Source organism: Rhopalosiphum padi, chromosome 4 (assembly GCF_020882245.1).
Source record: "Rhopalosiphum padi isolate XX-2018 chromosome 4, ASM2088224v1, whole genome shotgun sequence".
In the NCBI taxonomy this organism is placed as follows: Eukaryota; Metazoa; Arthropoda; class Insecta; order Hemiptera; family Aphididae; genus Rhopalosiphum; species Rhopalosiphum padi.
In genome coordinates, this window is record NC_083600.1 from 36871354 (window position 1) to 36887230 (window position 15877).

The window sequence follows — 15877 nt, forward strand, 5'->3', positions numbered from 1 at the left end:
GTATAATATGACAGTAATTCATATCGGGTGATTTGGTCATGCCTTTCAAAATATGGCCACGACGGTCGTTCCTGAAAGGTATTAGCTTTAATCATGCCCTAATAGGTAGTGTGACAGTGTTTATAAATTAAATTTGTCGTGGTTGTCTTCGCGAATTACTATATTATCATTATACATTATCGTGTTAGGTCAATCAATCAATCAATCTATAAACTCGGACAGAATAATTAATTAGTCGCGTAACACACGACATAATACATATACTACGGTATATACATTATATAATGATATGATAATATAGTGTTGAATATCATATAGACGTGTATAATGTGTATATATATATATATTATTCGTGGAATGCGAATTTGGACAAATTAATTGTTATTATATCACTGATATATATAATACCTCTATAATACTGTGCGCCTATATATTCAACAACAACAATATGCGTCGATGTATGGTTATGGGTCAGAACTTGAATTTCGAGCACTACTATATATATTTATATTATATAATGTTAAGTTGCACCTAGAATACGTACACGGCTTTAAGTTAATATAATGCACATCGCTTGGATAATCACAAATAATATGTACATAATATATATTATTGTAATGTAAACCAATATATCCGTATAATGTATGTATATACATACAGTGACGTAGACGAGATTTTAGTTTTTATTCGGGTGCGATGATCAATAAATTATGATGGGAAAAAACCTTGACAGTGCCGATTAGAATTTATCATTTGGTACAAGTTCCCGAGAAACTATCGCCCTTTTATACTATACCAATACTAAATTATTTATATTAAGATCTTTATCGTTACATATTCTGTATTATACGTCATTTTTTATACATTTAATTACGAGTAAAACGTATACAATTAATTGGGCAGGCATTTTTCAATCAATCGCCGATTTAGTAATAAAAAAATTCTAGATGTATATAAATACTATTAAAACGTAGTTTTAAGGATTTTTTAAAGGCATTCGGGGTGGATGACTAGTGGATATAATGCCCCTCTTTTACTGCACTGTATGTATATGTATATATATATTTATATATTGTTGTAAAATATACCTATATACAAGAATCATTCGATAACGTGCGTGCGTGCAATTGTTTATCGCGCACGATCCAAACATACTATCCGTAGGTACGTAATAAATATATCTGCTGTGTTTCTTTTTCAAATTTTTTTTCTCTCGTCTCTCTTTTGTATATTATATTTATATATATAACCCTAGTTCTATCCAGTCTCCCGGACAGAAGTCTTTTCCCAAATAATATATATTATTATTATTTTTATTTTATTTTTGGTAACGCTGCACACATTTTGTATTTTGGCAGCTCGACAATTTTTTTACGCACATCATTTTTACACACACGTATTTATATATATAATACGACTGCGTATATATATTTTTTGTTTTTTGTATTTTTGACACTAAAAGTATTTTTATTGTATCTTTTTGGTACGATTTCGCACTATTTTTTATGCGAAACCGTCGTGTCTGTCTCCCCGTGGTGATCTGGTCGTCCAGAATTGAATAGTGAGTACATAAATATCAACGCAACCAAAATGTAGTAGTGGACGAAAATAAGGTTTTTAATTTTTTTTTTCTCACCCTGTAGCAGTGATCGTCCGTTGGCTAGCTCGGCGATACATTTATATTTTTGAATTTTTTTTCGTTTTACTTATCTTTTTTGACAGTACTTAACCAAAGTAATCCTTGTTATTTTTTTGGTAGATTTTGATTTTTGATCAATATAACAATCCTTTAATGTTTTGTTTTATTTTTGTGTTATCCTAAACAATTAATTTTATTGGTTTTTTTTAAATAGTGTAACCCCGATTTATTTATCTTTTATTCACCTTCCAAATTTTGATTTTTGTTTGAAATGATATAATTTTTTTTTACATTTGTATACTTTATTCTAATATGACATTTTCACTTTGAAAACGTTATTTTTCTCGCAACTAACGCGACGAACGTTATCAAAGTGACGCGAGTTAAGTTAAATGGATATAAAAAAAAGGAATTAAACATACTAATCCTTTTTACCATTTCGCTTGTTTGCACAATATCCCGTAAAACATTCATAAATATTAAATATATCTAACTCGACATGTATGTGTATCGGTAAATAACAGTGCCAGGACCTCCTACCGACGTCAAAGTGCTGCCTGTCAACTCGACGACAATACACGTGCAATGGCGACCGCCCACCGAAGAGGACCGTCACGGCATCATCAGAGGTTATCACATACACGTCCAAGAAGCCAAGCCCGAGGTATACAAGTAACCTATCGATAATTGTGCAATTGTTTTTCTATTTCGTTTTGTTTTTCTTTGACTACAGGGCAACGCGTTGCTTAACGAACCTTTAAGATTTGATGTTACGGACGCACTGGAGAGCAACGTCACCGGCCTACAACCAGATACCCTGTACGCGATCCAAGTGGCGGCCATAACTCGCAAAGGCGACGGCGATCGCAGTTTTCCGGCCAAAATCAAAACGCCGGGTGGTGTACCCGTCCGGCCCGTCGTAAACCTCAAGTACGTATTACTATTATAATTTACAATCTTTCACAATAATTAATAATGTTATGTTCAAATGTGTAAGAAAACAAAAATTTACTCTAAAAAAGTAACCACGATGTTTTGTACAGGGTTTTAGAACGAGAACCAAAAGTCAACATCGAATTGGAGTGGACCAGACCGACGAACACATACGGCGAACTGTTAGGATACAAATTGCGTTACGGGATCAGGGGACAAGAAATGTTTGAGATCATGATGACCGAAAACAAGAGGCGCATCACCGATTTAGGTATAAATCCTACCGTGGCCTTTTGTACAACTGACCCGTATAGTTTACAATACTTTGTTTATGTATACCTACTCTTGTATTTTAGAACGCGGTGTCGAGTACGAATTTCACATATCCGGACAAAACCAAGTGGGCTTTGGCCAAGAAGCTACTGAGTACTTCAACACTCCCGAAGGCCCTCCTACTGGTCCGCCGATAAACGTTTCGTACGAATTTCAAACACCTGACGTTGTTTGTGTCGTGTGGGATGAACCGTCTCGCGAACACCGTAACGGACAGATTATTCGCTACGACGTACAATTTCACAAAAAGATCGATCAGTCTACCATCACACATAGAAATACCACATTGAAAAAAGTATGAGTAGTCTAAATAACATATATAAATACATTTAATAGTTTACATATGAGACGATATTAGCTATTAGCATTCGTGGGTAGCACCTGAAAAACTATACTCTTTTTCCTAAAGTTTATTTTAAGAGTTAATTATTATTTTAACCTAATTATCCCTAAATACCTTAAATATTAATATATTATATCAAAATTATCTAATACAATTTTATATTGGTCATTATATATTATGTCATTTACATTAAATAAAAAATAAGCTTACTTTGAAATTTATATTTACTTGAGAAATTAGATATTTTGTTTTTTATTATAATTAGCATAAGTAATGTATGACCTATAACCTACAACTATATTTTAATTTTATAATATATACCTAATATAATGTCATTGTGATTATTATAAATTAACAATCTAACTAGATTTTTTTTTTTTATTCTTAAAAATGTCAAATATATCATTTTTTTATTTTCTTAAAACAATTTTTAAATATCAAATTACAAAAATATTTATATTAAATGAGCATTTAAAAATATATAAATATTAATTAGTATTCAGTAATGTAAATTGATTGTGTGTGTGCAACTATGATAATTACATGCATATTATATAAAGTTATATTAGCCAAATGTTGCTTATTATGTGTGTCTTACATATTTGTTATGATGTTAACAACAGATTTAACTGTTTTTTTTTTTTTTTTTTTTTTTTATCTTAGGCTGTATTTTCTGGACTAGAAGAAGCTACTGAATATGTTGTCACCGTTAGAGCGGTGACTGCTGAAGGTGAAGGGCCATGGAGTCCACGTATGACCATAAACACTACCAGAGAAATGGTTCGTGCTCCTATGGGTGTTAAAGCCGTAGCAACATCCGATCAAAGTATACAAGTTTGGTGGGAAGCTGTTCCAGTGCGAGTAAAAATCAATGGTTATCGTATTTACTATACAATGACAGCAGTTGAAGATCTCAACCAATGGAATGTAAAAGATGTCCCTGCCACTGAATCTACAGATCTTGCTAATCTTGAAAAACTGGCACAATATGCTATAGCCGTAGCAGCCCGCATCGATAATGTAAATAACTTGTTTATTTATTTCAAATGCCTATTTTTAATTTTTTACGATTTGTTTTTTATTAATTAAAATGTATTTATTTATAGGGTTTTGGAAGACTATCTGAAAAAATCACTGTCATTGTAAAACCAGACGAGGTACCATTGAACCTGCGTGCATCAGATGTAAGCACACACAGCATGACATTATCATGGACACCACCTATTAAATTAAATCCAATCGGGTACAAGATCTCATTTAATGCAGTTAAAGAATTCAGAGATTCACAAGGTGTTACTCAATTACAAATGGTACCAACTCGAGTAATAGAATTAGACAAATATGTTTTGAGCCATACAATCGATGAATTATCACCATTTATAAGCTATGCTGTAAATGTTAGTGCTGTACCGTCTGACCGTAGTTATAGACCCCCTTCAAGAATCACAGTTACCACTCAAATGGCCGCTCCTCAGCCAATGGTTAAACCTGATTTTTTCGGCGTCGTAAATATGCAGAAAATACACGTTAGTAAATGGTTTAACCGTAATAAATACATTATTATAAACTTTGTTTTATGTTTTATATTAGGTTATATTACCTCAAGCATCAGAAGAATATGGTCCAATTTGTCATTATTATGTAGTAGTTGTTCCAGAAAATCCTGATACTGCACTTATGAATCCAGATGAGTTTTTAAATCATAAAGTAAGGATTGCTAGTATATTTAAAATTTATATGCTATAAAGTGATTCATCTAATTGTGTTTTAAATTTTAGCTTGTTGAAATTTCCCAACAAGAGATATTAGCTGAGGGTGAGCCATACATTGCAGCTAAATTTCCTCATAGAACCATACCGTGGACATTTTATCTAGGCAATGGTGAAACATATGACGGATTCCACAATCGAAAACTTGACCAAAATGTGAAGTACAGAATCTTTGTTCGAGCATTTGTTGACACCCCACAAAAAGTAAATAATAGTTTTATTAATTAATAGTTTAAATTGTAATATTACAAAAAGGCTCTAGTTTTACTATATAAATTTCACAGTTGAAAAATGTTAGTTTGGTTTCCTAAAACAATTTTCAATGTGCCTCTATAAACTAAATTTTTTTAATGTTTATAAATGCAAAACAGATTATTACCATAACAAACATTTGTAAAGAGTTGATTTAATTTTCAACGTACCGAATACATAACTAGGGTTCTGAACTTTATAACCTAAAATTAATTTTGAAGTATAAAACATAATTTAATAAGTTTTAAATACTTTGAAACAGAAATAACTACAATCTATTAGGTGTTTTGTAAATAAATATAAAACTGTATATAAAAAATAGTATTAAAGCATTCATTTTAACAAAAAAAAATATATTACATACAAAAAATATCTAGTACAAAAGTGAACATTGTTTAAAAGCATCAAAAAAAATTTAAATATACCAAGTTCCTAGCCATAATTATAACTATTTTTAATACCTAGTTCAATATTAAACTAATGATCAGGATTTAGAACTTTATTCATTTGCACATTTCTTTGTAAACTTTCAAAATCTGATTCGACATAAATGTATTATTGACTTTGATTCCCTATATAGAAAAAGAACTCTAAGGGTATCTGGATCTCTCAGTTATCACCAGATAACCAAACTAACACAGCAATTATACATAATCTAATTTAAACTGAACTTTTTTTCTTAGCATTTATACACATCAAGTCCATTCTCTGAACCTATATCATTGGAAATGCGTGAAGTCGGCCCTGAAGAAGTACCTAAGCGACCTGAATTACGAGATATGAACCTTCCTAGCAACACGGGTTCCAGTGGAACGTCAAATGATCATGTTAGTGTCAGAAGCAGCGCCACTCCACCTGGACTTTTATGGCTGGTTGGACCCGTAATTGCCGCAATATTGCTGACTGCTGCACTAATTTTATTGTTTGTGGTTAAAAAGTAAGTCTTATTGGATTTTTATATTAACTAAGAAGTTTTATTTCTTGCTCACTCCACTTGCCAAAACTACCACTTATAATACAATATACCTATTATTTGTTTATTTATTTTTAGTTGCCATAACAATTATAATATTCTGTGAGGTATAAAAATGTCAATACTTTTTTTGTAACATACTTACACATTAAATATTTCATTTAAGCTTTCGTATCGTACTAATTTTCAATAAAAATATCAAATTAAATATTTTGTTTAATTTACCATATTTGCATAAACAAGCACAACTTTTAAACATTCTATGACATTTAAAACAATACTATAAGTTATGACAATAATACCGGTATGCATAGTCCTAATGATTTGTGTTACATAATTTTACTAAAAAGTCCTATGATGGTAATAATAACCCCAACTAATTATATATGTACGACATAGTCCATGTTTTCCAAAAAAAATTCAAAATCATAGTTTTAGTTAATGTTACTATATTTATCAGTGCAGTGGCGTGCAAAGCTTTTTTTAAAGGGGGGATATTCATTTTTAACTTTTCATAGACCCTAAATATTTTTTTCATGTAAATAATAAACCATTACAAAAAAATCCAAAAGAGGTGTATGACACCCTGAACCCCTCCCCCCAATGAGCACTCAACTGAATTAGTGACATATATTACATATAATTGAAAACCTAGTCTATTGTTCAAAATTTTCAAATACATCCAGTAACAAATTTATTTATTTTAGAGTATATTGAGTATAACAAGTGTATTTACTACTGTAATATGCATACATATTACACACTATAAGGGTATACCACTTTCATACTTGTATAAAATACTTTTAAACTCTAGATATTTTCAGAAGTTCTATATCAAAAATGTGTATGCTCTCTAAAATTAAAAATCACAAGCTCTATGTAAGACAATCCTTATTTATTTGGAGTATCAATAGTGGTGATTAGTTCTTAACATTTACCTCTAGAAATCATTAACGTTTATGTAACAACTATAGTCATAATGATTTTAAAATAGATTTTCCCCATTTTGATTTTATTATATTATTCTCTTTAGTAGTCATTTAATAAGTTAAAATAACTGATGTTTATCAATCATTCTCAGATAATTAAAAAATTATTAAAATTATCCACATTATATGTTCATAATAGCATTAGTTATAATAATTAAAACTCAAAATTTAAAAATATAGTTTTATGTAATATAAAGATAAAGACATATGTTATGAAAATAGAGTATATATATTTAACTGCAAAGAAAAATTTAAACAAATATTTACACTTTACGTGAATCTAATTGATTCTTTTGTAGCATGTAATTGTATTATGAGACTGTACATATAATCATTATACTCTCATATTAATAATTAATAAATAAAAATACAATACAATACAATTTATTTTTAATATTTATAGCTATTGTATAGCTTATATAAAAATTATATTGACAAACTTTAAATTATTATGATTCATTATAATCCATAGGTACATACTACATAAAATACAAAACAATTTTTTTGAAATATTCAGATATAACTTTTTTTTTTTTTTTAACAAAAATTGAACAAAATCAGGGTTTCTGCCTGTTATTGACTGTTTAATAAATACAATTTATATGAAAATAATGTACAATTGTGTATAACTAACATTTTGATATTTTATTTATATAATTTCTAACACTCAAATAAGGCGAATGTATTATTAAACTCTACCTAGAGTGTACCATTATTGTTTTTTGAATTAGCTCATTTTTATACGTGGACATTGTCAAACAAATGTTTTCCCAGTGCTGTTTACACGTATTACTCAATACTTTGCAGTCTTTAATACAATTTTAAAAAGTATCTGGTACCGCGTGTAGTTCATAGACGGAATTAAAATAGAATTTGTCATCCGAGGGTTAATGCTTATCCGTAATTGCTTCCCACCTCAAATTTCCGACTATGGAGTGTGACCTTTAGATGAGATTCGTTTTCGATGTCTCGCCCAACCTATCCTCTCTGACCGTCGCGACGACCGTGCTATAATGTGTGTGTATGTGTATTCCGCAGGCGCCGCCGGCCGAGCAAGTACGGCGAGACGTCGGGCGTGACGAAACCGCTGATCGGCAACTCGCACCCGAACAACGACCCGGTGGAACTGCGCCGGTTACAGTTCCAGACGCCGGCGATGGTGTCGCACCCGCCGGTGCCCATCAACTACCTAGCGCAGCACATCGACCTGCTGAAGGCCAACGACAACTTCAAGTTCTCACAGGAATACGAGTCGATCGAACCGGGCCAGCAGTTCACGTGGGACCACTCGAACATGGACGTCAACAAGCCGAAGAACCGATACGCGAATGTGATCGCGTACGACCACTCGCGAGTGGTGCTGCAGCCGCTCACCGACGGGCCGCCGGGCAGTGACTACATAAACGCCAACTACTGCGACGGTTACCGCAAGCACAACGCGTACGTGGCCACGCAGGGCCCGCTGCAGGAGACGGCCGGCGACTTTTGGCGCATGTGCTGGGAGGTGCGCACGTCCACCATCGTCATGATGACCAAGCTGGAAGAACGGACGCGTGTCAAGTGCGACCAGTACTGGCCGGCGCGCGGCTCGCAGACGTACGGGCCAATCACGGTGGCGCTGGTCAGCGTCCAGGAGCTGGCCACGTACGTGGTCCGGTCGTTCCACCTCACCCGGACAGGCGACGTGGAGACGCGCGAGGTTAAGCAGCTGCAGTTCGGCGCGTGGCCCGACCACGGCGTGCCCGACCACCCGGCACCGCTGCTGCAGTTCATGAAGCGCGTGCGGGCCGTCAACCTGGTCGAGTCCGGCCCGGTGGTGGTGCACTGCAGCGCGGGCGTGGGCCGCACCGGTTGTTTCATCGTCATCGACGCCATGCTGGAACGGGCCAAGAACGAGCACAGCGTCGACATTTACGCGCACGTCACGTGCCTCAGAGCCCAGCGGAACTACATGGTCCAGGTATGCGCGTCATCGCAGTATCGTCCGTCCGTCGGCTGGGCGGTGGGAGGACGAGGGCGTATTTTATTTTCAGCATTTGAAAGCATTTTCGCCGCACGTCCCCTCATCGCTTCTTCAGATAGATAATTTTTATGTATAAAATAGGGGCACTGTCGCGTCTGAATGTAGTTGGGACGTAAGAGTGTGAGACTTGTGATCTTGTCGGTTATCTGAGCGACGTTAAAACGGGTGGAGAAAGCCGTTGTTTCCACCGCTCATTTATGTTTATTGGTAGCATCGTATTATAATTACATTATGTTTATTTTTCACCCGACAGACCGAAGAACAATATATATTCATACACGACGCTCTCTTGGAAGCCGTCACATGCGGTGAAACCGAAGTGTCCGTGCGTAACTTGCCCATGCACATTCAACAGTTGTCACAGATGGACGCCGGAACGACAGTCACTGGAATGGAACTAGAATTCAAGGTACATTTTTTAATTTTTTATGAGAAATGTGAGTGGGCGATAGTGTGAACAGTGACGACCCAAATATATATACATATGTGTGTATATTTTATTTTTCTTACTGTTTAAAGTTTTGAAAATAATATTCACTCAAACAACGGTATATTAAACAGATGTGTATAGACTTATCCTAAAACATTTCAGTGACGCGTAAAACCATCATTAAAAACTTACAGCTCCTAAATAAACTTAAATGAGTTCTGTCTTTCAACAAATAAATTGTTAATAGAATAAAAATTTTAATATATTCAACGGGAGACAACAACAGCAGTACCTATTCTTGATATATTTCGGAAATTCTATTACTAGCGCCCATGCTTTATAAAATAAATATTTATTTTTACAAGCGTTAAGTTGATTTAACAATATTTAATTTCTCTAGTATAATTGGACTTTTGTGATAGGTATACTGTAGAAAATTTATTAATTGAATAGTTTCCCGTTACCTTCTACAGTAAGCGTAGACCACACTTATATTATACCTTATAATATATTACTCACGTAGTTGTATGCCTAATATAATATTATGTCGATAGAATAAAGAGCCATAGATAATAATGATTATGTCTTTTTTTCAGAAACTAACATTGGTCAAAAGCGAATTCTGTCGATTTGTCAGCGCCAGTCTGCCCGTGAACAAGCCGAAAAACCGTTTAGTGCACCTTTTGCCGTACGAGAACACTAGGGTGTGCTTAAGCGGCGGGTCGTCTCGAGGGCTGGAAGGATCGGATTACATAAACGCCAACTTCATAGACGGGTACCGGCAACGGGGAGCTTACATCGCGACCCAGGGACCGCTGCAGATCACCACCGACGACTTCTGGCGCATGTTGTGGGAACACAACTCCACTATTGTGGTCATGCTCACCAAACTGCACGAGTTGGGAAGGGTAAAACAAATACATTTAGTTATAGATATAATAGGTTGGATATCACGGTTAATAGACTACAGCCAGCAATGGTGAAGAGGAATTTTGTCCCGGGCCTTATTTTCTGAAAATTTTTATTTAAATACGATTTATCTTTCTTGAAACAGACAAATTGTTTGACTATATCGGTAGGAGAAAAATATTATTACTCGACAAATTTTAAATTATCATTCTTCAGTTATAATAAACGTGCAATATACCTAATAGAAAAAAATATTTATGGAAATAATATGTAACATATTTGCAATAATATACTGTAGGCCCTAATAGTCTCTAAATGTTTGAAGGTCCATGTACAATTTATACGTACGTACAGTTTTATAAATTTATGTCGAGTGCAACACAGATGCAATCGACTTCCCGTCAAATCGTCGTTTATGAAATAATATATTATAAATGGATAATCGTGTAAATAAACACCCTTAAATAATGTGTACCTACTCATCCCAGCATGCTGGAAATTTTAGATCAAAAACACCAGCTGCCAATTTATGATACAATATATTTTATATAAATATATACAGCTGTGTAACGTTTTGTATTGTGCGCCAATTCGACGAAAGTCTAGAAAATTGGTAGTATATATCTTATTTTAAACCTTCCTCACAAAATATTAAATAAATTACGACGACGATATAACGTTAACTTTAACGATGCACTAATCTGTCGATTGCACAAATTAATCGTACACTTCATTTCATTCCACGTTTAAAATTATAAACGGAAATGTGTAAATCATTTTAAGCGCAGAAACTATAACATTTAATTATAATATAACGACAGCTGTTTTTTCAGTACTTTGTAAACAAAAAGTTTATGTGAACATAGCGGAACGTTGAACGCAAAAGTTTAAATGTCATTATATATACTAATGACTCTAGACGTTAAACTTTTTTAATGTGTCAGATATTCTTGTATAGAGATATTGCATCCTGTAAAAGTATAGTTTCGAGGAGTCTCAGAAAGGGTTGTATTTTACGTCTTGCTTATATAGGGTCTCGAGTCATTATATATCATTGTTTTGTTGCTGCTGTCATTATAAAATAATTTACTGTTGAATTCTTATAGGAGAAATGCTATCAATACTGGCCATCCGAGCGATCCGTCCGGTACGACACGTTCGTCGTCGAGCCCATAACCGAATACAACATGCCGCAGTACATTCTCAGAGAGTTCAAGGTGACCGACACGATCGACAACGGTTCGCGGACCGTCAGGCAATTTCAGTTCACCGACTGGCCGGAGCAGGGCGTGCCCAAGTCGGCCGAAGGGTTCATAGACTTTATCGGACAGGTGCACAAGACGAAAGAGCAGTTCGGCCAAGAGGGTCCGATCACCGTCCATTGCAGGTACTTATACATAGAAAAACAGTTATTTTTTTTAAGAGGACGTTATACCCACATGTGTTGTCTTTATCTTTTTAACGTACATCATGATAAATTTGCGTTCAACAGAACACATTTTGTGACGTTAGCTTTAATATCAGAGTAAATTTACCTATTATCAAATTTAAAGGTAAGAATATTATCTAGTAAATTTCATATGCTTTTATTGATAATATCATTTTAAAGTGAGTTATAGCTATGTAAAATATTACAACTTTAATATGATAATAACATCAATAAAAGCATATAACATTTTCTAGATAATATTTTTACCTTTAAATTTGATAATAGGTAAATTTACTTAAATATTAAAACTAACGTCCCAAAATGTGTTCTGCTGAACTAAAATTTGTTATGATGTACATTAGTAAGACAAAGACAACACATGCAGGTACAACTTCCTCTTAATTGATATTCGGAATAAACTATATTTTTGATGGTGTGGTATACAATAAATTGATTGTACATTCGTCTGGAATAAAACAAACATTAAACACTATACCAGTTTCCAGAGAAAGTCGATATATGTATTTGAATTTTATACTAAGATAAAAAAATGTTTCAGTGGCGGCGTGGGAAGGACGGGCGTGTTCATCTCACTGAGCATCGTATTGGAGCGGATGCAATGCGAGGGCGTAATCGATCTTTTCCAGACGATCAGGATTCTGCGAACACAACGTCCGGCTATGGTTCAAACGGAGGTTTGTCTTACCACGATATAATGTTATATAAACATATCCTCATTTTCCTCCCGCAGAATAACTAAATACACTCGGACTGATTATTGAAATTATGGTCTACAACTATTTTACCGATTTTATGGATTTCGAAAACTTTTAAGAATTTAAATATTAATTGACAATTATTATTTAAATACCTAAATATATATTATTCTAAAATCAAAGCCTAATTCATACATATATGCAATTATTTTGGATTTTATTTGTAGACTTTAATATATATGTTATGTACTTATGTCTATAATATTTTACTACCAGTTATTTTAATTTTAAATATTACCATAAATTGTCAATTAACACTGATTTCAAATGAAAAACAATTGGAAATAATGACTTTTTATTTAGATAGTCCTGAACAGGACTTATTAAAACTGAATCGGATGACATGCATATTAATTAGACATTTCTGTTAGTTAAAATAAGGATATTATATATATTCAATACAATTTATAACATTCATAACCTCGAGTTCTGTGTTTCTCAAGTTATACTCGAAAAATGTTTTAAAAATAATTTCATTAATCAATAAGTCATCTCTCAATTTTGAGTATTGTGGTTATAGTATTCATAATGAATAATTATTTTAATATCTATTATTGTTTTGCAATATAAATGGTAGAACTTGTCAATTATAAACATCACAACATTTTCCATTCCTCCGATCGCAGCAATACTACCTCTGACCAGCTTTATATAGCGGAAGAAAGGGCTGTCAGGGTGTACTTGGCACCTCTATATTTTATTAGTTATTACTACTTGAAAAAAAAACTCAATCAGTGTCTCCACCGCCCTAACCATTTTTTATATATTTTTTCTCTCCCGCAGGAACAGTACCAGTTCTGCTATCAAGCGGCCCTCGAGTACTTGGGATCGTTCGACCAGTACTCCGACTGAGACAGGCCAGACGTGTTCACCTACACTGAGCACGCGGTTTGAGAAAATAACACAATTTTATTACGTTTGCAACGCGCACGTGGACAACCGGAACGCCGCCGTCGCCGCCACATAGACTATTATTAATACTATTATTATTACAATTATTATTATTATTATTATTATTATTTTAGTCTGCTGTATATATATATATATATAGACACATAATGTATGTATAATTATGTAATAGTCTTATACGCACTCGCACACGAGTTAGTGTTTGCAGTGTGTCCGTCTGTTGTCGTAAAAATCTAGTCTCGAAACACATCACATACACACAATATATTCTCTCACACTACGATCGCACATTCACACACGCGCGTATCGCGTTTGGGGGGGTGTTAAACGCCTTTATTAAGCCTCGCCGTGCGCGTGCTTTTTATGTTGTATTAATAATTATCGAATATTATGCAATGTACAATACGCGTGAACGCGGTCGGCCGCTCCTTTTGTACTTAACAATACCTATCTACTCTCTTAATACTCTTATATTCTACATAATTGTGTCGTTTTTGTCTTGCCCGACTCGCGCAGTAGTGACAGCGGCACAATCACCTGTTTACCGACTGTTGGCGAGGTCGCGGTGGCAATTACTACTACCTACCTATAATATTATAACATTTAACTTTGCCCCCTTATAACGATGCGCTACCGTCGTGCAACCGACTAATATTACCGTTACGATCTTATTTTAGGCATAAATCGTTTTTTTTTTATGTATAATGAAATATTATATACAAGTGTGTGTGTACTGTGCATGTATCGACGTTTTTCCTAGGGATCGTGTATAGACCGAAAACATTCGTAACGTGTAAATTTAGACAATTTTTAAACTCATATAGTGACTCGATATCGTTGTATAAAATCAATCCATCGACTGATGTATTTAAGGATAATACCTTTTTGTGTTCCACGGTTAATTTTATACTTATATATTATTTGTAATATTATTATTTTTATTATTATTTTTTACTTTTTTAACTTCTATTTAAGTTAGATTTTTTTTTATTATTATTATTAATCTGAGTTGGAGGTTACCGTTCTTCGTCCGACTTTTTTTTTTGTCCTTTTGTACTACCCGTTTCTACTATTATTTTTATATAAATATTATTTTTATGCTTTTTTTAATTATTTATTTTTATTTGTTACCATCCCCTCTCCCCACCCGGAGGATATTTTAACCGACAATGAACATCACTTTTGCGTTAAATATTTGTACTAATTTTTTTTTAATTTTTGTAAAAAAAAAAAAAACAAAAAAAGACAATATTATACAAACGTGCCCGTCCTCGAGTATAAGCGTGTTAGCAGCATATTTCTAATCCAGTTTGCGTTGCTCGTACGTTTCTTCCCTCCCTCCCCCCTTTTCTATTAACATTTCGGAGTCGCTCACGCTTAATCGAAAAACAATACAATCACTCTTGCAAACATTTGGCTTTTTCTACGCTTGTATAGGTATAAATAATATGTTATACACACAAATCGGTCGGTTGACCGAATAATCGTTTCGGCATATCATATTATATAATAATAATAATTAAAAAAGAAGAAAAAAAAAGTTAAAATAAAAAAGATAATTGTTATCCTTGAGCAACATGTTTCTCTTTTGTACATAGTATTTAATGATTAGGACACAATTATTATTAAAAAATTAAAATTGTATAAACAAATGAATGACAAATTCTGCGAAGTGATTATTTAACATTGTTGACGATTTGATAGTTGAAAATTGTATTGTAAAAAAAAAAATATATTTGAAGGTAAAATTAATTAATAATAACTTGTATATGTGTCACCAGTCAAAAGGTCCATTATTAGAGTATCTAATTGATTACATTGTTTATAGAAATATTAAAGAAATAAAAATAATATGGATTTGACAATTTTATTTATTTGTTTACTTATTTTACATTCTAGGTAGTTTATTAACCTAACTAAGACTAGATTGTCTTCGATAACAAAAATTCCTGTTTCCATGATAATGTTTTGTTGGAACAAGAATTGATTAAAAACAAGACAGTTATTTTGAAATTGTATAACGCATTGTTAGTAGTTAGTATACTTTTTATTTAAGTAGTACCTACAATAAACATGTGACCTGAGAATTTATAAAGATTTTATTTACATTGTCTTGACTTACCTACTAAAGTAAATTTTTTCATTAAAGCATTCAACTTATGATTTTTGT

At 33.4% G+C, this 15877-nt stretch overlaps 1 protein-coding gene across 4 annotated transcripts in view; it reads left to right on the forward strand.

Moving 5' to 3' along the window:
- The window catches only part of LOC132929564 (tyrosine-protein phosphatase Lar), a 151257-nt gene extending 135680 nt beyond the window's left edge, over positions 1-15577 (forward strand). For all 4 annotated transcript variants that reach the window (XM_060994998.1, XM_060995001.1, XM_060994999.1 and 1 more), the window contains 15 exons: positions 2164-2303; positions 2373-2569; positions 2683-2843; positions 2929-3200; positions 3912-4268; positions 4355-4774; positions 4839-4955; positions 5027-5221; positions 5953-6206; positions 8270-9191; positions 9508-9663; positions 10281-10592; positions 11700-11980; positions 12582-12717; positions 13582-15577. In XM_060994998.1, coding sequence (XP_060850981.1) covers positions 2164-2303; positions 2373-2569; positions 2683-2843; positions 2929-3200; positions 3912-4268; positions 4355-4774; positions 4839-4955; positions 5027-5221; positions 5953-6206; positions 8270-9191; positions 9508-9663; positions 10281-10592; positions 11700-11980; positions 12582-12717; positions 13582-13650 — 3989 coding nt within the window. In that variant the 3' untranslated portion in view covers positions 13651-15577. The remainder of the gene's footprint in view (positions 1-2163; positions 2304-2372; positions 2570-2682; positions 2844-2928; positions 3201-3911; positions 4269-4354; positions 4775-4838; positions 4956-5026; positions 5222-5952; positions 6207-8269; positions 9192-9507; positions 9664-10280; positions 10593-11699; positions 11981-12581; positions 12718-13581) is intronic.
- Positions 15578-15877: the final 300 nt, after the last annotated feature.